General features: G+C 48.3%; 1 protein-coding gene across 1 annotated transcript in view; it reads right to left on the bottom strand.

The window, feature by feature from the left end:
• The window catches only part of GAB3 (GRB2 associated binding protein 3), a 79904-nt gene extending 62812 nt beyond the window's left edge, over positions 1-17092 (bottom strand). Inside the window, exon 1 of the mRNA XM_055337436.1 lies at positions 16995-17092. Within this exon, the coding sequence (XP_055193411.1) occupies positions 16995-17066 (72 nt within the window). The 5' untranslated portion in view covers positions 17067-17092. The remainder of the gene's footprint in view (positions 1-16994) is intronic.
• Between the last annotated feature and the right edge of the window lie 6362 nt (positions 17093-23454).

Genomic DNA, 23454 nt, shown 5'->3' on the forward strand with positions numbered 1-23454 from the left:
CACTCGTGCAAGCACACACATCCTCTGTCTTTCAAATAAATAAATCTTGAAAAAAAATTGATTAAGAAATCTAACATAACCCCTTCCCCAATAATAACTGTTTTTTGTTTGTTTGTTTGTTTTGAAACTAAGCAAGCTGATTCTAAAGGTCATGGGGGAAAACAGAAATCAAAAACAACCAGTACTAAACAGTGAGAGAGTGGCACGTGAATAGAGCAATGGGAGAGGACAGAAAGCCCAGAAAAACATATAGGGATTTCGTATATGATGAAGGGCAGCATCTCAAATCAGTGGGGGTACGGATGAAGTTTTTAACAAGCAGCGTTGGGACAACTACATAGAAAATACTGACACATTTTACTAGGTACAAGTTTTTTTTTTTGCACACATATGCACACGAATTACAGAAGCAAAGTAAAAATACAAATGACAAGGTGGGGAAAATTAGACACAGCTTTTCTCACAAGGGACTTATCAGCTCCCAGAAATTGAGACTAAAAGAGCAACGATGGAGAAGGTGCACATAGGTCACAAGAAAATAAATGAATATATCAAAAAATGTCCAGCCTCCCCCTGAATAAAAGAACTGCAAATGAAAACGACACAGAAATGCAATTTTTCACCTGTCAGACGGCCCACAGCTTGACAACACGTTCTTTTGGCAAGGCGCTATTGTACTCTGCTACTATGAATGCAAAAAGGGATATTTGGTAATATTCACTAAATTGATACATTCGCAGACCCAGAAATCCCAGTTCTGCGAATCCTACTGGTTTACCTGCACAAGTACAAAATGTTGCATACGCAAAATTTTCCTAGTTGCGACAATGGTTGTAATAAGAGTGAAGACGACCTGGGTGTGCAAAAGAAGGAACTGGTTGAATAAATATGGGATCACACAACAGACTGTCAAAAACAGTGAAGACGGGATCCCCGGGTGGCTCAGCGGTGTGGAGCCTGCCTTCGGCCCAGGGTGTGATCCTGGAGACCCGGGATCGAGTCCCACGTCGGGCTCCCTGCGTGGAGCCTGCTTCTCCCTCTGCCTGGGTCTCTGCCTCTCTCTCTGTGTGTGTCTCTCATGAATAAATAAATAAAATCTTTAAAAAAAAAAAAACAGTAAAGACGCGGGTGCCTGGTGGGCTCAGTCAGTGGAGCGTGTGACTCCTGATCTTAAGGGTCATGAGTTCGAGCCCCACGTTGGGGGTACAGATGACTTAATAAATAAAACATGTTTTTAAAAACTGTTAAAAACATGAAGACCTCTGGTCACTGACATGGAGAGGATGAGAGAATACATTTTTTTTCCCAGAACTTTTAAAATCTTGGCAACTTTCAAACCTACAATTCAGTATTACTAACTGGTCACCATGCTGTACACTACATCTTCAGGACTAAGTTATTTTATAGCTAGAAATTTGTAGCTTTTGACCACCTTCACCCATTTAACCCACCCTGCCCCCAGCCTCTAGCAACCGCTAATCTGTTCTCTGCATGTATGAATTCAGGGCTTTTTTGTTTGTTTTTGTCTTTAGGTTCCACATACAAGTAAGATCGTGCAGTATCTGTCTTGCCCTTAGTTCATTGAGCACAAGGCCTTCAAGGTTGATCCGTGTTGTCGCAAATGGCAGGATTTCCTTTTTGGGGGCTGAGTTATATTCCACTGTGCAGATACACCAGAATTTCTGGACCATAGGGTAGCTCTGTTTGTGGCTTTTTGAGGAACCTCCATATATTTTCCACAGTGGCTGCACTAGCTTGTATTGCCACCAACAGCGCACAAGGGTTCCCTTTTCTCCAAATCTCTTGGCTTTTTGGTACTAGCCATCCTAACAGGTGTGAAGTGACTCGCCTTTGTGGTTTTGATTTGAGTTTCCTGGGTGATTAGTGCTGCTGAGCACATTTTCACGTATCTGTTGGCCATTTGCACGTCTTCTTAAATCAACACACTGAGATGCAGAATGGCATATAGAGTAAGCTACCCTTTGCGTGAAAACAGGAAGAATAAAAAAGCAAATACGTATTTCCTTATATTTCTATAAAGAAATACTGGAAGGGGCACCTGGGTGGCTCAGTTGGTCGAGCAGCGGACTCTTGGTTTCGGCTCAGGTCGTGATCTCAGGGTCATGGGATGGAGCCCCACGTGGGCTCCACGCTCAGTGGGGAGTCTGCTTGAGACTCTCTCCCTCTGCCTCTGCCCCTCGCCCTGCTCACACTCGCTCTCTCTCTCCCAAATAAAAAAATAAATATATATTTTTTAAAAAGATACTGGAACGATGAAGGAAAAATCTAATAAAAATGTTTACTTGAAGACTAAGGATGATCAAGATGGATGAAGACAGAGGTGAAGAGGAGGTTTCTTAATGTATATCTTATATATACTTTTCATTTTTGAAACATGTAGATATATCATGAACTATTCAATACCAGTTTAAAGGCCGAGACAAAAGTGTAAGGAAGACAGGAAGATCACCTGAACAAAACTGCCCCCAAATAGACCCAAGTGAGTTTGAAGGTTTCTGTTGCATTTAAGATCATGTTATAGAAACAGAAATACAAACGGTTTTTAGAGATGCAGAGATGCTCAATCTCACTGATTAAGAAATTCAATTAAAACAGAAGACCAAAAAATAAAAATAAAAATAAAACAGAAGACCATTTATCAGCTATTGACTTTGCAAAGATCAAGACATTTCATAACATACTACAATTGAGGGGTAGCAGAGGGACAGGTTCTTTCATGCACTGTTGCTGGGAATGAAAACTGACACAGCCACTTAAGACACTAATTTGCTATCTATTGGCATTTTACATTCACATACACTTTGACTCAGCAATTCCACTTCTGAGAGTTTTCTCACAAGCATAATTGCACATAACCACAAAGACCAATGTACAAAGTTACTCCCAGCAACACTGTTTACAGTAGCATGAGACTAGAAACAAGAAAAAAGTCTATCTTGGTGCCCCCAAACAGTAAACTATGAAGCTGTTAAAAATAATGACAAATAAAATAATAATAATAATAATAATAATGACAAATAAAAAAATTTTTTAAATAATGACAAATATCTATATGTGCAAAAGGGAACAATCCCTAAAATATATTAAGAAACGGGGTTATAGAATAGTGAGTATAATATGATACCATTTATGCAAAAAATGTGCTTGAATACGCATGGAATACATATCTGGAAAGAAGAAACTGGTCCCAGTGCCTGCAGCATACATTCCTCAAAAATACACTCTCTGGGGGTGGGGTGGGGGGTGTCTGGGTGGCTCAGTGGTTAAGCATCTGCCTTTGGCTCAGGTCATGATGTCAGAGTCCTGAGATCAAGCCCCCCATGGGGCTCCCTGCTCAGCGGGGAGCCTGCTTCTCCCCCTGCCCGGGCTAGCTCGCTTGCTCTCTGTCAAAGAAATAAAATCTTTAAAAATAATATATTATCTGGCAACAAAAAGGAACAACGAATAGGGATACCTGGCTGGCTCAGTCAGTGGAACGTGTGACTCTTGATCTCAGGGTCGTGAATCCAAGCCCCATGCTGGGTGGAAAGCTCACTTTCCAAAAAAAAAAAAAAATGAAGATATATATAGAGAGAGGAAACATTACTTAACAAATGGTGTTGGATCAGTTGACTGTTTGTGAAATAATATCATTCCCTCATTTCATACTAATACAGATACCAAGTGAACTAGAGAAATGAAAAGTTTAAAAAAATGAAACCAGCCATGGTGATGATGAGCGTGTAAATCTGAAACTTTCAACGTATCCTCTAAACACAACTCAGAGGCTGAGATCATCCAAATGTCAGAACCTAAGAACAGAAATGAATAAACACTAAGAAGAAATAAAACAATAAAGCAAGAGTTGATTAAATTCAGAAAAGAAATAGAAAGGGTTTCTGTTTCTGCCTAGGATGCAGAAAGTTGCAATGAATATCCCTTCCACCCTGATAAGAAACCCCGAACAAAACAGAGAATCTTCATTTTCTTGAGCTCATCGAGAGCTGTGGTCACCAAGGCCCAGGGCAGAAGGGATTTGTGGTAGGAAGCCCCCTTGGTGGTGACCGTAAATATAGAGACTTCCAGGTATCTCAGAGCCCACACCCCAGCAGACACACCCAGGTACGTGGCCTTCCTCTTCACCATAACAAGAAACAGGTTCCTGCAATTAAAACAGCTATTTGGGGTGCCTGGGTGGCTCAGCGGTTTGGTGCCTGCCTTGGGCCCAGAGCATGATCCTGGAGTCCCAGGATCGAGTCCCACATCGGGCTCCCTGCATGGAGCCTGTTTCTCCTTCTGCCTGTGTCTCTGCCTCTCTCTCTCTCTGTGTGTGTGTGTGTCTCTCATGAATAAATAAATAAAATCTTTTTAAAAAATCTTTAAAATAAAATAAAATAGCTATTTGTCGGGGCGCTCAGTTGGTTAAGTGTCACTCTTGGGTTTCAGCTCAGGTCTTGATCTCACAGCTCATGGGATTGAGCCCTGCATCAGGCTCCGCACTCAGTGGGAGCCTGCTTGAATATTTTCTCCCTCTGACCCTTCCCCTGCTCACGCCAGCTTGTGCTTTCTCTCCCTATCAAATAAATGAATCTTTAAAAAACAACAACAACCAGATATTGATCAACAGGATTCTCATTTCAGCTGAGGACACTTACTGTTCAATCTACAACAGAATCTCTCACTCTTGGACTACTGACATTTTGGGCCAAATTCTTTGTCGTCATCGTTGCCCTGTGCTTGTAGGATATTTAGCAGCATTCCTAGTCTCTACCCTCTAGATGCTAGTGGCACCCTCCCTACCAGTTCTAATGACAAAAATGTCTCCAGATGATGCCAAATGTCTCCTGGGGATAGGGAGGATAGGGTTGCATACTTAACACAAAAAAATACTTTTTTTTTCAAGGCACTTGGGTGGCAGCCCATTCTGGATTCTGGCTCAGGTCACGTTCTCAGGGTCCTGGGATAGAGCCCCGAGCTGGGCTCCACACTCAGTGGAGAGTCTGCTTCAGGCTTCTCTCTCCCTCTGTCTCACCCCTCCTCAAATAAATTTAAAAATAAAAAAATACTTGTTTTTATCATCTGAAATTAAACTTTTTATTTTTTGCTAAAAATGGTATCCCTACCTGCAGGGGAAAAAAGTCACCCCCATTGAAAACTGTTGATCTAGACCCTCAAATACAAACATGAGCAGACAACCAAGAATCACCAAGCTTTTTTAAAGATTTTATTTATTTATTCATGAGAGACACACAGAGAGAGGCAGAGACACAGGCAGAGGGAGAAGCGGGCTCCATGCAGGGAGCCTGACATGGGACTCGATCCCAGGTCTCCAGGATCACACCCTGGGCTGAAAGCGGTGCTAAACTGCTGAGCCACCCGGGCAGCCCAGAATCACCAAGCTTTTAAAGAAGTTGAAACTGAATTTAAAAAGCTCTTCTTCAAATATGGCAAATATAGTCTTCTGCCTCAGGGCCTTTGCACTTTCTGTTCCCTCTTTCTAGAAACTCGTTGCCCCAAACATCCATATGGATATGAGGGAGAAAGCCAGGATGTAATAAATATGCTAGGGAAAATTATGACAAGATTATCCAGAAAAGATGGGAAACCTGCTGTGAAAAGGAGACAGTTCTTAGAAATTAAAAACAGGAGTAGCAATCAATGGGCTGAAAAGCAGAAAGTTTACAACTTATGCATAAATCAATGAGCTAAAAGCCTGACTTGAGACAGTCTCTCAGAACACTGAGCAAAAGGACAGGATGATAGTAAGTATGAGAGAAAAGCTGGGACCTATCTGGAGAGCAGATCTACTCCTCTGATTCTGGGACAGGGACCACCGACCGTATTTTTCTTTCTGGTGGGCTCTGCTAATGGGAAACACTGGTGGAAGAGTGCAAGGCAGGTAAAAGGGCGATGAGACTCTCAGTAGCTCTCAGTATCCTTCCAATGGCAGGGAGACAGCACAGCCCCAGCTGCCAGCTTCCTCAGGTCCCCTCTGAGGCATCAGCAGCCTCTTTGGCAGGAGTCAGAGCAATAGATACATGGCTACGGGCTCCCCTCCCCTAAGCTCTTAGGTTATGGTCATGCCAAACTTCACCTTATGCCCCAGTTCCTTCAATAGTAGCTGCTTTCTGTAGTAACTAACATCAGAATGCCTCCTTTTTGATCTTCTAGCCTTCTAGAGTATTCATTTGATCAAGATAAAAGAACAATGCTAAACATGTATGCAACTCATAACAAAGCTTCAAAACACTGAGGCAAAAACTGGTAAAACTTCAAGGAGAAATAGACAAATCTACAATTATAGTCTGAGATTTCGACACCCCTCTTTCAACTGGTAAAACACAAAGACAGAAATCAACAAGGATGTGGAACTGAGCAACACTATCCACCAACTTGACCTCATTGATATTTATAGAACACTCCACCCAACAACAAAATGCACATTCTTCTCAAGTACACACAGAACATTTACCAAGATAAACCGTATATCAGATCAAGCCTCAGCAAATTTACAAGGATTCAAATCATACAAAGTATGTTTTCTAACCACAATGAAATAAAATTAGAAAACAACAAAAATAAGTTTACAAGTTAAACACACAAGTCACAGAAGAAATAACAAGGAAAACTAGAAAATAACTTGAAGTGAATGCAAAAAAAAAAAAAAAACAACCCCACAACATAGCAGAATTTCTGGAATGCCACTAAAGCAGCGCCAAGGGGGAAATTCATAGCACTGAATGTCTATCTTAAAAAATAAGGTGTGGACACTGCAGAAAACAATATGGAGTTTCCTCCAAAAATTAGAAATAGAACCACCAAAAAAATTCTGATTTTTTTTAATGATTTATCTATTTATTCATGAGGGACACAGTCTGAGAGAGAGAGGCAGAGACACAGGCAGAGGGAGAAGCAGGCTCCTCACAGGGAGCCCGATGCAGGACTTGATCCCAGATCCTGGGATCACGACCTGAGCCAAAGGCAGGTGCCCAACTGCTGAACCACCCAGGCATCCCAAAAAATCTGGAACTACCATATGATCCAGCAATTCTACTTCTCGGTATTTTTTCAAGATTTTATTTATTTAGGGATCCCTGGGTGGTGCAGTGGTTTGGCGCCTGCCTTTGGCCCAGGGTGCGATCCTGGAGACCCGGGATCGAATGCCACATCGGGCTCCTGGTGCATGGAGCCTGCTTCTCCCTCTGCCTCTCTCTCTCTCTCTCTCTCTCTCTCTCTTTGTGTGTGTGTGTGTGACTATCATAAATAAATAAAAAATTTTTAAAAAAATTTTATTTATTTACTCATGAGCAACACGGGGGGGGGGGCAGAGACAGGCAGAGGGAGAAGCAGGCTCCATGCAGGGAGCCCGATGTGGGACTCGATCCCAGGACCCCAGGATCATGCCCTGAGCCGAAGCCAGACGCTCAACCGCTGAGCCACCCAACTTCTGGGTATTTGTATGAAGAAAATGAAAACCCCAATTTGAAAAGATGAACCCCTATGTTCACTGCAGCATCATGGAAACAACCTACGTGTCCACTGATCAACAAACGGATAAGAAATATGTGGTCACGGGATCCCTGGGTGGCGCAGCGGTTTGGCGCCTGCCTTTGGCCCAGGGCCCGATCCTGGAGACCCGGGATCGAATCCCACGTCAGGCTTCCGGTGCATGGAGCCTGCTTCTCCCTCTGCCTCTGCCCGTGTCTCTGCCTCTCTCTCTCTCACTGTGTGCCTATCATAAATAAATAAAACAAAAAAAAATTTAAAAAAAAAGAAATATGTGGTCACATACACAGCCATAAAAAAGGAGAACAAATCTTGCTATTTGCAACAACAGGGATGGGTCTAGAGGGTATTGCCTAAGTGAAATAAAGCATACAGAGAAAGACAAATACCGTGTGGTTTCACTTATATGTGGAATCTAAAAAATAAGACAAATGAACAGACAAAAAGGCAGAAGGAGAACCATAAATGCACAGAACAAACTGGTGGTTGCCAGAGGGGAGGGGCCAGGGCAAAAAAAGTGAAAGGGGAGGGGGAGCTACAGGCTTCCAGCTGTGGGATGAGTAAGCCAGGGGATGGAAGGCACAGCACCGGGGTACAGTCGATGGCACCCAACAGCAGCGCGTGGGGGCAGGTGGGAGCTCCACCTGCGCTGAGCGTAGCATCACCTATAGACGTGGCGCAGCACTGTTTACACCCGAAATTACTCTGACGTTGTTATGCCGACCACAGGGCAACAACAACAACAGAAAAGAAAAAAAGGAATGTGTCGAGTCGATGACCTCAGGTCCTACTGTGGTGACCGCAGAGAGCGGCCCGGCTGCTGGGCAGTCAGTGCTCCGGGAAAGCAAACACAAAAGACCACACAGTCCGCTGGCCCGTTTATAGGAGATTATCAGAAAAGGCGGATCTAGAGATGGAAAGATCAGTTGCTGCCTGGGGCTGGGGGAGGGAGTGAGCACGGACTGCAAACAGGCCCAGGCATCTTCTGAGAGGACAGAAATGGTTTAAACCTGGACTGCAGTAACGGTTGCACGACGACAGATTTACTAGAAATCATCCAACTACACACTTACAATGGGTGAACTCCATAGCGTGTGTGTGTGTACACACCTCAATAAAGCTGTCTTTAAAAGCCACCGGGAAAAAATAAAAATAAAAATAAAAATAAATAAAAGCCACTGGAATGGTGGGGATGCATCCTAAGGATAGCGGGCCGGGCAAGACGAAACATAATCCGGACCGAGCTAAAGGTGTTGCCATGGCCGTGCTTACACCAGAGCTTCTCGATTTAACGTGTGGCTAAGCACCCAGAGTGCTCTTGCAGCAGTTTGCCCGACCGAAGCCCGGACCAAATGGTGGCTACATTCAACGAAGTTCAGGTACTAGGGGTTCCTAGTAAGAGGAGAATCGCAAAGGCAGAGGGAGGTAGGAGGATGTCATGGGTCTCCCATGTGCGCTGTCTTCGCTCACCATCTCCACCGTGTCTCCTGAAAGACTATTTTAGGAAAGTTGGATGGATGAATGAAGTTTTGACCCACTTCGACCTCAGAGCAGACCCACTGAGTTTATGGCAATCTCTCCGCTTCTCGAACGTGTAATTGGAACAATATCCCTGGCAACTGATCAAATGCCTACATCAGCCTTCTGGTCTGTGGAGTTGAGGACTTTGATAGCAGGAAGGGCAAAAATCACTGGCACTCCCCCCACTCACTACCAGAATAGCCATCCAAAAGCAACTCCAGGGCAGCCTGGGTGGCTCAGCGGTTTGGCGCCTGCCTTCATCCCAGGGTATGATCCTGGAGACCCGGGATCGAGTCCCACGTCGGGCTCCCGGTGCATGGAGCCTGCTTCTCCCTCTGCCTGTGTCTCTGCCTCTCTCTCTCTGTATCTATCATGAATAAATAAATAAATAAAATATTAAAAAAGAAAAAGAAAGCAACTCCACAGGCTTGGAGGAATCACGGAGATGAGCCCCCAACAAAAATGTAAAAGATGCAGGGGAGGTGACTCTATCACACCCCACTTGACATGCCTGTTCGGCCTCCTGGAGAATGCATGATCATCACATTCGCCGAGTGTTGATGCCAACTGCAGCTGCTCTCCTGGACACAGCCTCCTCACTAGATCAAATCAACACACCCCTGGCATCTGGTACGCAGCTATCACTGGCAAACGCTTTTATCCCTCTATCAACTAGCAAGAATCAGAAATAGTTCATCTGGGGGGGCCTGGGTGGTTCAGTGGTTGAGCATCTGCCTTTGGCTCAGGTAGTGATCCCCAAGTCCTGGGATCGAGTCCCACGGCAGGGACTTACCCCCTGTAGGTAGCCTGCTTCTCCCTCTGCACCCCCTGTAAGTAGCCTGCTTCTCCCTCTGCCTCTCTCTCTACGTCTCTTATGGATAAATAAACAGAATCTTACAAAAAATGAAATAGTCCACTGTCAACTGACATGAACAATAGCACACCGTTTTTTTTTAAGATTTTATTTATTTATTTATTCATGAAAGACACACAGAGAACAGAGAGAGGCAGAGACCCAGGCAGAGGGAGAAGCAGGCTCCACGCAGGGAGCCCGACGTGGGACTCGATCCCGGGTCCCCAGGACCACACCCTGGGCTGAAGGTGGCGCTAAACCACCGAGCCACCCAGGCTGCCCTAGCACACCTTTATGATTTTGCCCCAAAGCTATGAGAAGTCTGCTACTGTGCCATAACGTACTCCATGGAGATTGATTTCCTTGACATCTCACAGAGCACCACACTGGGACACTGCATTAATGACATCATGCCAATTAGACCTGTTGAGCACAAAGCAGAGAGCACCTTTACTTAAGAAGACGACACATGCCAGAAAGTCCAAGTTAACTCTCTAAGTTTCAGGGGCCTGACCCCTAAATGAAGTTTCTAGGGGCACAGTGATCTGGAGCAGGCTATCTTCTCCAATGTGGAGGAGAAGTTGCTGCATGTTTCATTAGTAGACAGGGACACTAAGACAGTCATTATAAACCTGTCCCTGGGGTGCCTGGCCAGCTCAGTCAGAAGAGCATGCAAGAAAAAAAATAAAAATAAAAAAATAAAAAAAGAAGAGCATGTGAGTCTTGATCCTGGGGCTTGTATCTTCGAGCCCCATATGGAGGGTAGAAATTACTAAAACATAAATAAGTAACCATTAAAAATACATATAAATAAATAAATACATCCTACATATTCAAGAAGGCAGAGAAAGCATTAGCATATTAAGGAGAGAGAGAGAAAAAAGATTTAACTTCTAGAGATGAAAAATATAAGGTCTGAAGTGAAAAATACACTGGATGGCATTAACAGCAGATTAGACACTGCAGAAAAAAAAGTAAGTAGAAAACTGAAGATTGGGATCCCTGGGTGGCGCAGCGGTTTGGCGCCTGCCTTAGGCCCAGGGCGCGATCCTGGAGACCTGGGATCGAATCCCACATCGGGCTCCCGGTGCATGGAGCCTGCTTCTCCCTCTGCCTGTGTCTCTGCCTCTCTCTCTCTCTCTCTCTATGTGTGTGTGACTATCATAAATTAAAAAAAAAAATCTGAAAACTGAAGATACAACTATCCCTAAGAAATAACTTTAGACCCACAGATCCAAGAAGCTCAATGAACCCCAAAAGTACAAGAAACATGAAGAAAATAATACCAAGGCACATCATAATCAAATAACTTTAAACCAGTAATAACAACAGGTAGAAAAAAACATATATAAAGGAACAATGCATATGAGAAAACAGTAATGCAACATCTTTAAAATTCAAATTTCAAATTCAAATTTCCCTTTCTTTCAAAGGGAAAGAAATTAAGCTAAAATTATTTACCTACAAAAAATATCAATCAAGAATTGAGGCAAAAGAAAAAATAAAATACTACTAGTAGGGATTTTTTTTTTTTTTTGCTGAGTAGGGAGCCTGCTTCTCCTTCTTCCTGTGCCCCTGCCTCTGCTCATGCTCTCTCTCACACATGCTCCCTCTCTCTCAAATAATAAATAAAATATTTCTTTGAAGATTTTTATTTTATTTATTCATGAGAGACACAGGGAGAGAGGGAGAGAGAGGCAGAGACACAGGCCGAGGGAGAAGCAGGCCCCATGCAGGGAGCCCAACACGGGACTCGATCCTGGGACCCCAGGATCACACCCTGGGCCGAAGGCAGCACTAAACCACTAAGCCACCGGGGCTGCCCAATAAAATCTTTTTTAAAAATGATAAGGGACTATAACAAACAATTTTATCACAATTAGCTCAAGTACTTAAATGAACTAGAGAAAATCCTTGAAAACCAAAGCTTATTCGACAAGATAGAAGTAATCTGAATAGTCCTATAACCTGGCAAAAAGAGATCATGTTCATAGTTAATAACCATCCCACAAAGCAAAGTCCAGGCCCAGATGGTTTCACCAGTGTATTTTAGCAAACATTTAAGGAAAAGGGAATAGCACTAGTAGCCAATATCTTTCAGAACATTGGAAGGCGGGGAGACACTTCCGAAACGACCGTATGAGGTCAGCATTATGCTAATAGCAAAGCCAGACACAAATAGTACAAAAATGAAAACTACAGACCAATATCCCTCACGGACAAATGCACAAAAACCCTCAGCAAAATAAAAGTAGATTAAATCCTGCAACATATGAAAAAAATAATATATCACAACCAAGTGATATCCCAGGAGTTGAGGGCCAGCTCAGCATGCAAAAATCAACGGTTGGAATACTTTACCCCAGAAACAAAGAAAGAAAAAGTGTATCATTATTTCTGGAGATGCAGGAAAGGCATTTAATAAAATCCAATTCAAAAATAAAATAAAATAAAATCCAATTCATAAAAGAAGTCTCAAAAATAAATAAATAAATAAAATTAAAAAATAAGAAGTCTCAGCAAACCAGCAATATGAGGGAACTTCCCTGACTTGATAAAAGGCAACTACAAAAAGCCTACAGCTAGCACACTTAAAAGGTAAAAGACAAAAAAGAAAAAAAAAAGGTAAAAGACTAAATGCTTTTCCCCTAGAATCAGGGGAAAGGCCGGGGCGTCTGGTCTCATCACCTGTAAGTAATATTGATAGCAAACTATAAACAAGCCTCCCAGAACTAAATAAATATGTGACTTCAGCAAGGTTGTAGGATACGGGGTGAATACATAGAAATCAGTGGACAAACTGATTCTGAAACCGATAAGCAAAGGCAAAGGACCTAGAATAGGCAAAAACAGCTCTGAAAAGAAAAACAAAGTTGGAGGGCCAAATCTGCCGGGCTCCAAGAATTATCATAAAACTCCTGCCATCAACACAGCATAAAGCTGAACAAAGGAATCGGTGTAACAGACTAGAGAACACAGAATTGCATCTACCAATCACAACCGATTCATCTTTCACAAAGTTGCAAAAGTAATTCAATGGAGTAAAGACAGTCTACGCAATAAGTGGTATTGGAACAAAAGGACTAAGGTCGCAAAAAAAAAAAAAAAAAAAAAAAGAAAAACCCACAACCTAAATCTCACACCTTTGACAAAATTTGACTCAAATGGATCATTGAGTAAATATAAAATATTCAATTATATAACCTTTAGGGGAAAAAACCAAAATCTTTCAGATCTAGGGCTAGGCAAAGAGTTCTAAGGTTGTTTTTTTAAAATGTTTTATGTATTTGGCAGAGAGCACAAGCAGGGGGACAGAGGGAGAGGGAGAAGGAGAAGCAGGCTCCCCCGCTAAGCAGGGAGCCCCATGTGGGGCTTGATCCCAGGACCCTGAGATCGTGACCTGAGCCGAAGTCAGATGCTTAACCCACTGAGCCCCCCAGATGACGCTGAGTTCTTAGACTTAACATTAAAATCACAATCCATAAGGGAACGTTTGATAAATTGGATCTAATTAAAACTTCAAACTCCTTGTCCTACAAACATACTGTAAAGAGAATGAAGGGGCACCTGGTGGTTCAGTAGGTTAAGTGTCCGACTCTTGATTTTGGGTCAGGTCATGATCCCAGCGTCGTGAGGTCAAGCCATGCATCAGGCTCTGTGCTCAGTGAGGAGTCAGCTTGTCCCTCTCCCTCTGCTCCTCCCGTCTCTCTCCCTCTCTCCCAAATAAATACATTAAAATAAAATCTTGGGGGACGCCTGGGTGGCTTAGTGGTTGAGCGTCTGCCTTTGGCTCAGGACATGATCCTGGAGTCTGGGGATCGAGTTCTGCGTTGGGCTCCCTGCACGGGGCCTGCTTCTCCCTCTGCCTGGGTCTCTGCTTCTCTCTCTGTGTCTCTCATGAATAAATAAATAAGATCTTTTTTAAAAAATATTTAAGAAAACCTAAATATGATAATACAAGTCCTCAGTGTAATGCATGGGATATATAGACCATTCAATACATGTGAATTATTATCCTTTATTATCATTGCTGTTACAGCACTCTTTAAAATTGAGAAAGTAAAAAGGCAAATGTGCATTAATAGAAAAAGTGTTAAAGTACGTCACTTCAATTACAGAAATATTAGGTACTGGTCTAAAAGAATGAAGCAGGGCAGCCCCGGTGGCCTAGTGGTTTAGCCTCTCTCTGTGTGTCTGTCACAAATAAGTAAATAAATAAATAAATAAATAAATAAATAAATAAATAAATAAATAATAAATAAATATCTTTAAAAAATAAAAATAAAGGAATGAAGTAAATCAATCTGCATTAATCTGGAAAGATGTCCAGAATCATTGTGAAAAAGGCAAACTGCAGGACACTTGTAGAGTATGATCTCATTTGTGTAAAAATAAAATCGCTATGTTTTGAAGAAATTTTTCTACAATGATACTCACCAAACTGCTAACAGTTGTTATCCCTAGGGAGGGGAGTGGTGTGAGGAGGAGTTCAGAGAAATGGGGGCTCTTGCTTCTTATTCTACTTATTCCTAGATTGTTTGAATTTTTACCAGGATCTATAACAATATTTTTGATACACACAATACAAAGCAAAAGCGTCAACTATCTGCTAAAGGAGTGGGGTGGGGGATCCCTGGGTGGCGCAGCGGTTTGGCACCTGCCCTCAGCCCAGGGCGTGATCCTGGAGCCCCAGGATCGAGTCCCGTGTCGGGCTCCCTGCATGGAGCCTGCTTCTCCCTCCTCCTGTGTCTCTGCCTCTTTCTGTGTGTGTCTCTCATGAATAAATATATTTACTATTATTATTTCTCTGTCTATGATAAATAAATAAATAAAATCCTTAAAAAAATTCAAAAAAAAAATAAAAGAGGGGGCGATAAAAATAACCTGATTGCCTTGTCTCAGGGATTCAAGAGGATGGAGCAGGAGCTTACCTTGGACTGAAATATTAACCTAAAAATAGACTCCGCTTGCACTTGTAACTTAACCAACAGGAGCCGGGCTGCTGGCTGGCCCGGGGCCCCAGGACGGAGTCCTCGCCTGCCTGTGCCACTAAGCACCTTGGTTACGTGCTCGGGTTCCAGACGGCAGCCCTCCCTCCGATCGCTTTCACGATCGATCACGGGCTGGACTCAGAGTAGGTGCTCGGCTGAAATCAAGAACGACGACCCCTGGCAATATGCGAATTCAAGGTGGCTGTGTAGACGCGGCCGGCCGGGTCCCGTTGGCTTGACTCACGATCGCCATCTGGTGGCAGCAGGGATTCCTGCCGGAGCCGGAGCTCGGAGCCCGGCCAGGCGTGTTCTGGGGTGCCCTGCACAAAACACCGCGGCCGCCGAGGGAGCGCGAGCGTCCGAGGGCACAGCTATGGGGTCACGGTCTAGCCTTCGGGGGCCGCTAGACTACGTCGACGTGCTGCTACGTGTTAAGTGTCCTGCATCAGCACCTCGTCACCAGACGCTCCCCACTCCTACCAGCTGCTCAAAGTCCACACTCGCTACACCTGATTCGGTCAAAGACAATGACCACTTGTGGTTCTAGGTCTACACCGGATGCTTTGCCAGAATTGATGAAACCCTACTAAGCTTTCCTAAGCCCGTGTGGTCGGGACAAGATAGAAAACAAGAGCAGAAATCTTCTTGGGAGTGCGTGTCAGTCTGAAAATAACGTGGTGCGCCCTGTGAGAAGGGCTTGGCCGCCTGTGCGGGACTCAGGGGACAGGTTTTCTTGTCCTGCGTCCCTTGAGCACCATCGAGTCCTCCAAGTAGGTTCACTGCTAGGGAAGCAGCTGAGTGACAACAGTGGGAGAAATGCTGTAGCTTGTGTTTGGGGACAGGGGACTGAAAGACAGTGGTGAATCGACACGGTGGCAGCTCAGGTGAGCCATCTCGGTGGCCATCCGTGTGTGACATCTACGTGCTCAGCTGAACAACAGTCCTGCAAAATGTTGCTCGGCCGAGGGTCGCCTGGGTGGCTCCGTGGGTTGAGCATGTGAGTCTTGATCTTGGGGTTGTGAGTGCCAGGCCCATATGGGGTCTAGAGAAAACTTCAAAAAAATCAGTTAAAAATGAAGAAAAAGGGGTCCCTGGGTGGCTCAGTGGTTTAGCACGTGCCTTGGGTCCAGGTCATGACCGAGGGTCCCGGGATTGGATCCCGCGTCGGGCGCCCTGCGTGGAGCCTGCCTCTCCCTCTGCCTGTGTCTCTGCCTCTGTCTGTGTCTTTCTGTGTTTCATGAATAAATAAATAGAATGTGTCTTAAAATCAGGGGAAAAAAAGCAATGAACAAGTGCAGCTTTGAAAACCTTTGTAAAACGCCGCTCAGCAGAGCAAACAACAAAACGTTCTCAGGGTTGCTGGCGCAGGCCGCTGCCTGCTTCAGGGGGAAGGGGCCAGTGGCCGAGGAAGTTCCTGCTCTCACATGGGTCCCGTCACCCCTCGTGGCGGGATTCACTCCCCATTCAAGTGTTTCCCGTTTGGCGTCCTCGGGTGGCACACGGTGCGTGCAGGGAGCGCGGAGCTGGACGCGGGCCCCGGGCTGGGGGCGCGCTGGGCGGCACAGCCGTGTCCGGGGCGCTCGCTGCGGCCCCGCGCGTTGGTGGCCGGGCGGTGGGGGCGGCGCGGGCGGGACCCGGGAGCAGCCGCAGCCCCGTGTGTGTGTGTGTGCGCGCGCGAGTCCCCGCGGGAGCGCGCTCAGCGACCCGGCCCCGGCCACCGCGGAGGACAGCGGGCCACAGGGCGGGCGCAGCGCGTGCGGCTCGGCGCGGGACGGCCCGGGGGCCGCGCCCTCCCTGCCGAGCGCCGGGGCCGGGGCCGCCGCAGTCCGCGGTGCCGCGGCGGCTGCCAGAGCGCGGTGTCAGCGGAAAGAGCCGGGGAGCGACGGCGGAGGAACCGGAGGCCGCCGCGGAAGGCTCCGGGCCGCGCGCGCCCGTGACAGCCGCGTCGGGGGCGCCCCGGGGGTGCCGAGCCCCGCCGCCCCGGCCCCCGCGCCCTCCCCGCCCGGCCGTCCGCGCCGGCCTCCGGCCCCCGAGCGCGACGCGTCCCCGCCAGTCCCCCGCCCGCGGTGGCCCGGCCCGACGTGCGAGCCCGCGGCGCGCGGCCCCGGGGCGCCCCCACTCACGTAGCGCTGCAGCTTCCTCTCGGGGGGCGACTTGACGAGCCAGCCCGTGCACACGGCGTCGCCCGCACTCATCGTGGCCGCCGCCGCCGCTTCCTCCAGCTGGGTCGCCGCGGCAGGAGGAAGTCGGCCGGGGATGCCGGCGGGGCGGGCCCAGCGCCGCCCGCCCCGGCACCGCCCCGGCCCCCGCCGCGACCCCCGCCCCCGGCCCCCGCGGCCCCCCGGCGGGGACGGCGCCACCGCCCGCCGCCCGGACGGCGCGGGGGAGCGCGCGGCGGCGGCCGGGGCGGCCCCCGGGGCCGCGGGAGCCCGGGCTCGGGCCGCACCTGCGAGGCGCCCGCGGCGGCGGGAGGAGGCGGGCGGCCCGCGCCCCGTCCGGGGCCCTCGAGCGTTTCCGCGGATCGGCTCTCGCCGCCGCCCCCCCGGATCGTGCGGTCCGCGCGGCTCATATGGGCCCCGGAACCCGCGGCTCCCCAGCCTCAAAGCTCGCAAGCCGCCAGCGAAGCCCCGGGCCGGGGTCTCCCGGGATGGGCGCACGCACCCCGGGAAATGGGCCTCAGCATCGGCCCACCCTGCCGGCCAGGAACGTGAGAAACCCACACTTTGTCAACAGAGAAGCGCGCGTGATTACCGCGACCGTGGGCACCCACGAAGCGCACGTACCTGACCCTTGCTCCCCGCGCCACCACCCTGACCCGCAGCGCCCGGGGCCCCTCCTGAGCTGCCCCTCCCGTGAAAGTGACGCTACACTGCGTGTTATTCTATATGTTGGCAAATCGAACACCAATAAAAATAAATTAAAGACAAAAAAGAAAGTGACACTACGAAGAGAGACTTCTTGGCCTCCTACCCTACATTCGAAATCTCGAGAAAGACACAACTCCCTTGTAGGGCACCAATCCTCTGCTCTCATAGGATCGCTCACGCTTTCATGGAGGAAACAGAATGTGCTAGAAGTGTCTCAACAAAAATGGGACTTAATTTACGAATGGAGCTGCTCACAAAATCATTGGGTGCTGGAGCGCGGGGGCCCAGGGCTACCCCCATCCTAGGCTCCAAGGCCACATCACCCAGACGCTATGACTTCGGCCAAGCTGGCCTCCAGCTAGTGGCACGGCTCAGAGCCCACTCGGCCCTGAACACCACCACCAGCCCCCACTTGCCTGCGGCCCCTCGCCCCCCTCCAGGGTATCACATTAGCCACACCTAATTCACAACCAGAGATCCACATTCAGGGGACTGTGATAAATATCATTCTATTTGTTTCTTTGGTTTTTTGTTTCATTTTGTTTCTTTTTTTGCTCTCCCACCTTTCCAAATAGGGTGAAATGAAACTTTCGGGAAACCACATATGCACCAGAGGCCACCCGCTACCTAGTCAACATCCATACACACCCTGTGCACAAACCACACGTACTTCGCAACAACACCTTGCCCCCAGGGAAATGATGTTGCCGTCGCTCCTACAAACTGAAAAGCACTCCTAAAAACAGGAGACCAAAAGTTCCATTAGTCATTGTAGCCACATCTACGGGAGACTCCGTGCTTCTCTACTTCACGCATCACCCCACCTCAGTATCCTAGACCTCAAGAACAAACACTATAGAGCTGACCTGTCACCTTTATTTGAGATCTATCCAACATACGAAAAAAAAGTTGCAAGATTTTGTACGTACGCACAGTTACCGCGATTCTTATTCCTAGAACTGCTCTTGAGACCATAATTGGTCTTTATGATCTTCCTTCTTCTACTACCTTCTCTGTCCTCCCTTTGTTCTCAAACCAAGAACCCAAGGGGTCAGAACCCTTTATGGATCTCGTGACTGACCCAAACCTTGACTGCCCCCAAACCCGAGGCCTCGGAGGTCCTGCCTAGACTGGCTGTGGTCAGAGGTGCCCCAGGGGATCCCCTGCATTCCCGACACACTCCTTCCCAGCCCCATTGAGCAGCAGACCTTTTCCCCTCCACAAGCAACAGTATCAACACACGACACCCCCCCAGCCAGCTTGGTCAACCCTCGGCTTGCCTGCTTTGCCTGTCCATTCAGTAGCATCAGAAAACCCTCAGGCCACAAGGCGAGCTCAACGCGCGGGTGCGAGTCAATAGAACCAAAGTCTGGCCCTGAAGGAAGCGCCCTTGCTGTGGGAACCAGCAGAGCTCAAGGCTCTGGGGATGGAGAGGAACTCCACGGGAGCTTAGGCAGGACGGGACAGGAGCTGCTCCCACTGTCACCCCCTGAGTCCTGAGGCCGGGGATTCTGACTGTAGACAAACAGCACCGTACACTGGTCACCACTTGCAGTATTTCGGCCTCATCCTGTAAAAGACAAAACCTCCGCCTCTCAGCACGGTTCCCCAACGGCGACAATCGCGGAGTCTGCAGCTCGCCAAGCAGCCGGCCAGGCAGGGGCCTCAGGGCGATGAGGACCGTAGTAGCGCCAGTGCTGTCCCTCAGCACAAGCACACGCGGGCACCTGTCCTTTGCCTTTCCCTGATTTTTTTTAAAGATTTTATTTATTCATGAGACACACACACACACAGAGAGAGAGAGACAGAGGGAGAAGCAGGCTCCATGCAGGGAGCCAGACGTGGGACTCGATCCCAGGACCCCAGGATCACACCCTGGGCTGAAGGCAGGTGCTCAACCACTGAGCCACCCGGGCTGCCCTCCCTGATTTTTTTTTAAAGTAAATGCTACCCCTGGGGGTGCCTGGGTGGCTCAGTTAAGCATCTGCCTCATGGCTCAGGTCGGGATCCCTGGAGCCCACGCAGGGCTCCCTCAGCGGGATTCTGCTTCTCCCTCTCCCTGTGCCCCCCCTTTCCCACCCCCCTTCTCAAATACATAAATAATTTTTTTTAAAGATTTTTATTTATCAGAGAGAGAGAGACAGAGGGAGAAGCAGGCTCCACACAGGGAGCCCGACGTGGGACTCGATCCCGGGTCTCCAGGGTCACACCCTGGGCCGAAGGCGGCGCTAAACCGCTGAGCCCCCCGGGCTGCCCCACAAATAAAATTTCTTAACAAGTAAACTCTACCCTCAACATGGGGGCTCAAACTCACGGCCCCAAGGTCCGCAGTTGGCTTGCTCTACTGAGCCAGCCAGGCCCCGGGTCTGCGGCTGCTCTCCTTCCGTGACACACTGCAGAGGTGAGCAAGGTGCAGCGAGTCGATGGGGGAGGGGACGCGGGCGAAGCGTGGCTACAGCGACGGCCTGTTCGGGCGCCCGAGCTGCTGCCCCTCGGGATGGACGCAATCCGATTCCATCACTCTGCCGCAGGCAGCTGGCTGGTCACCCCGGGGGGTGCTACCCGACTGGGGGCTGTCCCCACTGTGGGCGGGCTGGGCCCATGGCAGCGGCAGCGGGTGTGACCCTATCAACCGATGCCTGTCCCTGGGAGCCTCCCCGCTTGTTGCTGGTTCCCTGGGCCTTGCTGCCACCTCGGACGCCTCTCAGTTCAAGCCCCGGGTCTACCATTTGCTTCCCCCTGAGACCTTGACCAATATACGCAGTCATGAAGAAGTCCCATGAGGTTACAGGTGTGAGTTAGGGACAACTAGGGCCTGGGAGACGTGAGCCCCTTGCTCGAGCGACTTTCTTGTACCTTCTACAGCTGCTCGAGACTGGTGTCAGATGCCGACGATCACGTGCAGGGGATGCTCAGTTGGCAGCCAGTGTACCAGGAGCAGCTGCGGCCACGTGGTTCCTACAGCTCCACGGGCAGGCATTTGGCCTTTGCGGCCCAGGAGCAAGCCAGAGGCTGGTGACCAAAAGGAAAAGATTTCTTTTGTGGTAGAACGTATTCTTTGCTTCGAGACTCCAGCGGCCCGCGGAATGGTTCTCCTGCTGGGACTGGCCGGAGGCTCCACGTAGCCTGCCCGTGGGTCAAAGGGTCTGTTCATCTTGCAGCTACACGATCAGAAAGGTCAAGCGGCCTGGGCCTGCTCCAGAATCTTCCCTTGCCCTCGGTGCTGCTGGAAACATGCAGCCTCACAGATTGTGAGCATCAACAGCATCACCAGATGCTTGTTGAGTGCATTGGCGGGAAAGAATTTTGCAACTTTTTTTTTTCAGTAGACACTACCCCCAGCTTGGGGCTCAGCTTCCCGACCCTGGAGATCAAGAGTCACCCTCTTCCTACCGACTGAGCCGGCCAGGAGCCTCAGGTGGGGAATAATCAAATGCAACGAGTATATGTTGCCCACAGAATCCGAAGAAGGGCACCAAATGCTGTGTCTCTTTCGAGTGGTAGGTGGTAGCACGAGCTGCAGCAACCTGCTGAACGCCCAACATGCTCCAGACCATCTCAAAGTGTGACGGAGGCTCAGGCTTTTGGGTTTTGGTGTCTTTATCTCCTCTGGCATACGTGTGTGTTAATAAAGTAAGTAGCTTTTGATCACCAGGTCCGGGAAGCATAACGTCTTCAACATGATGGGCCTGCATGAAGTTCAGCAGGACAGTTGCAACCATCAAGTCCCATTGACCCTGGACTACGACAGGGAGCCGGAGGACAGACAGCACCGGGGCAAGGCGCTGAGGCCGTGCTGCGGTTCCTGCCGGATGAAGGCAGGCTGCTTCCCATGGTCTCTGCTGGTTGCATCAGAGGCGAGAGCACTTGTTAGGCAAATAGCCACTTAGCAGCCGCCAGGGGCTGTGCTGATTTGCTCTAGAAAAGCAACAGCATCTGGAATTGCAGCTTCAATTCAAGTCACAGCCTGATTAATTTTACAATTACCCACTACTCCTCTCTGGCCTGACCATATGGAGTAAATAAGCAGGTGATATGGGCAACCGTTCCTGCGTCTTTCAGGAGGCACGAATCAAAATTGCTGCTGCAAGGTCGCTCCTAAATTGCTAGGGAGAGATGACCTGTTTGGATGGCAACTTTTATTTCCCTTTCGTCAAGCCCCTTCCTACCTAGCTTCTTTGCACTCCCGCCTGGGGAGAGGAGATCCATTTGAATAACAAGTGTTTTCCCGCACCAGGATTCCCTCCGCGGCTTCCCCGTTTATTATTATTTTAAAATAGGTTTGGTTTGGCCACTCGTTAAGTGCTATAGATCTTACAACTAGAAGGATGGGGGAGGTGGGGGAAAAAGAACTAGAAGGATTTGGGAACATAAATGCCTACTGGTAGGAGTTTCTATTGTAGTTATGTTATGATGGGCAAAATGGGCAGGAGTTTAACTTAGGTTCCGTGAAAAGAGAGAAAAATTGAAAAGAAAATGCCTCTCTGATTTCTAGATCAGGGACAGCCATGGGGGGGGATGGGGGGGATACAGATGATGTTTGTGAAAGGACAAAGAGAGGGAACCGGGCTGCACCCTCCTATACCCCACCTCCCGCCCACCTCTTGTTCAGATCACCTATGAAGCCCGGGAACGAAAGGCCTGGGCCGCCACGGTACAGTTTCAGACAAAGAAACTCATTTTTTTCTCTGTGGACATCTGTAAAGTACTTCTCTAAAAGTGAAAGCAACCCAATTTCCACCTGAAATATGAAATCTGGCTTTACTATTACCAGTGATAGTCTTCCTCATGTCTTAGGGGGAAAAAAAATCCTGACACTATAACCATTACTGTTATATGAAAATAGTATGAGATAATAAATAAATAAATAAATAAATAAATAGTGTGAGATTATTGTCACGAGTCCAAATCAGACACTTTTTTTTAAAGATTTTATTTATTTATTCATTCATAGAGATGCAGAGAGAGAGAGAGAGAGTAGCAGAGACACAGGCAGAGGGAGAAGCAGGCTCCATGCAGAGATCAGGCCCTGGGCTGCAGGCGGCGCTAAACCGCTGCACCACCGGGGCTGCCCCAAATCAAACACTTCTGAGCTCGCTCTATGAGGACACTGTTACTCTGATCTCAAAACCAGAAAAACACGATAAAACAGGAAAAGCAAAGAAAGCTACTGATCAATATGTCTCATGAATACAGACTTACAAATCCTCGGCAAAATACTAGCAAGTAGAAGGCACAAATACATAAAAAGGATCATACACCATGACTGGTTGGGGTTTATTGCAGAGGTGCAAGGCTCATTCACTATGTGAGTCAATCAGGGGCGCCTGGCTGGCTCAGTCGGTGGAGGGTGGAGTGTGGGACTCTCCATCTCAGGGCCTAGAGTTCCAGCGCCACGTTGCAGGTGACAATTACTGGTAAAAGCAGGAAAAAAAAGAAATCTGTGCAATCCACCACGTTAACAAGCAAAAGAAGAAAAGTCACAAGCTTGTATCGATTGATGCAGAACAAGCATTTGACAAAACCCAGCACCGATCCGTGACAGACACTGTCGTAAAGTTAGGAGTGGCAGAGGAGGGATCCCTGGGTGGCGCAGCGGTTTGGCGCCTGCCTTTAGCCCAGGGCGCGATCCTGGAGACCCGGGATCGAATCCCACGTCGGGCTCCCAGTGCATGGAGCCTGCTTCTCCCTCTGCCTGTGTCTCTGCCCCTCTCTC

The sequence above is a fragment of the Nyctereutes procyonoides genome, unplaced genomic scaffold (assembly GCF_905146905.1).
Source record: "Nyctereutes procyonoides isolate TBG_1078 unplaced genomic scaffold, NYPRO_anot_genome, whole genome shotgun sequence".
Lineage (NCBI taxonomy): Eukaryota > Metazoa > Chordata > Mammalia > Carnivora > Canidae > Nyctereutes > Nyctereutes procyonoides.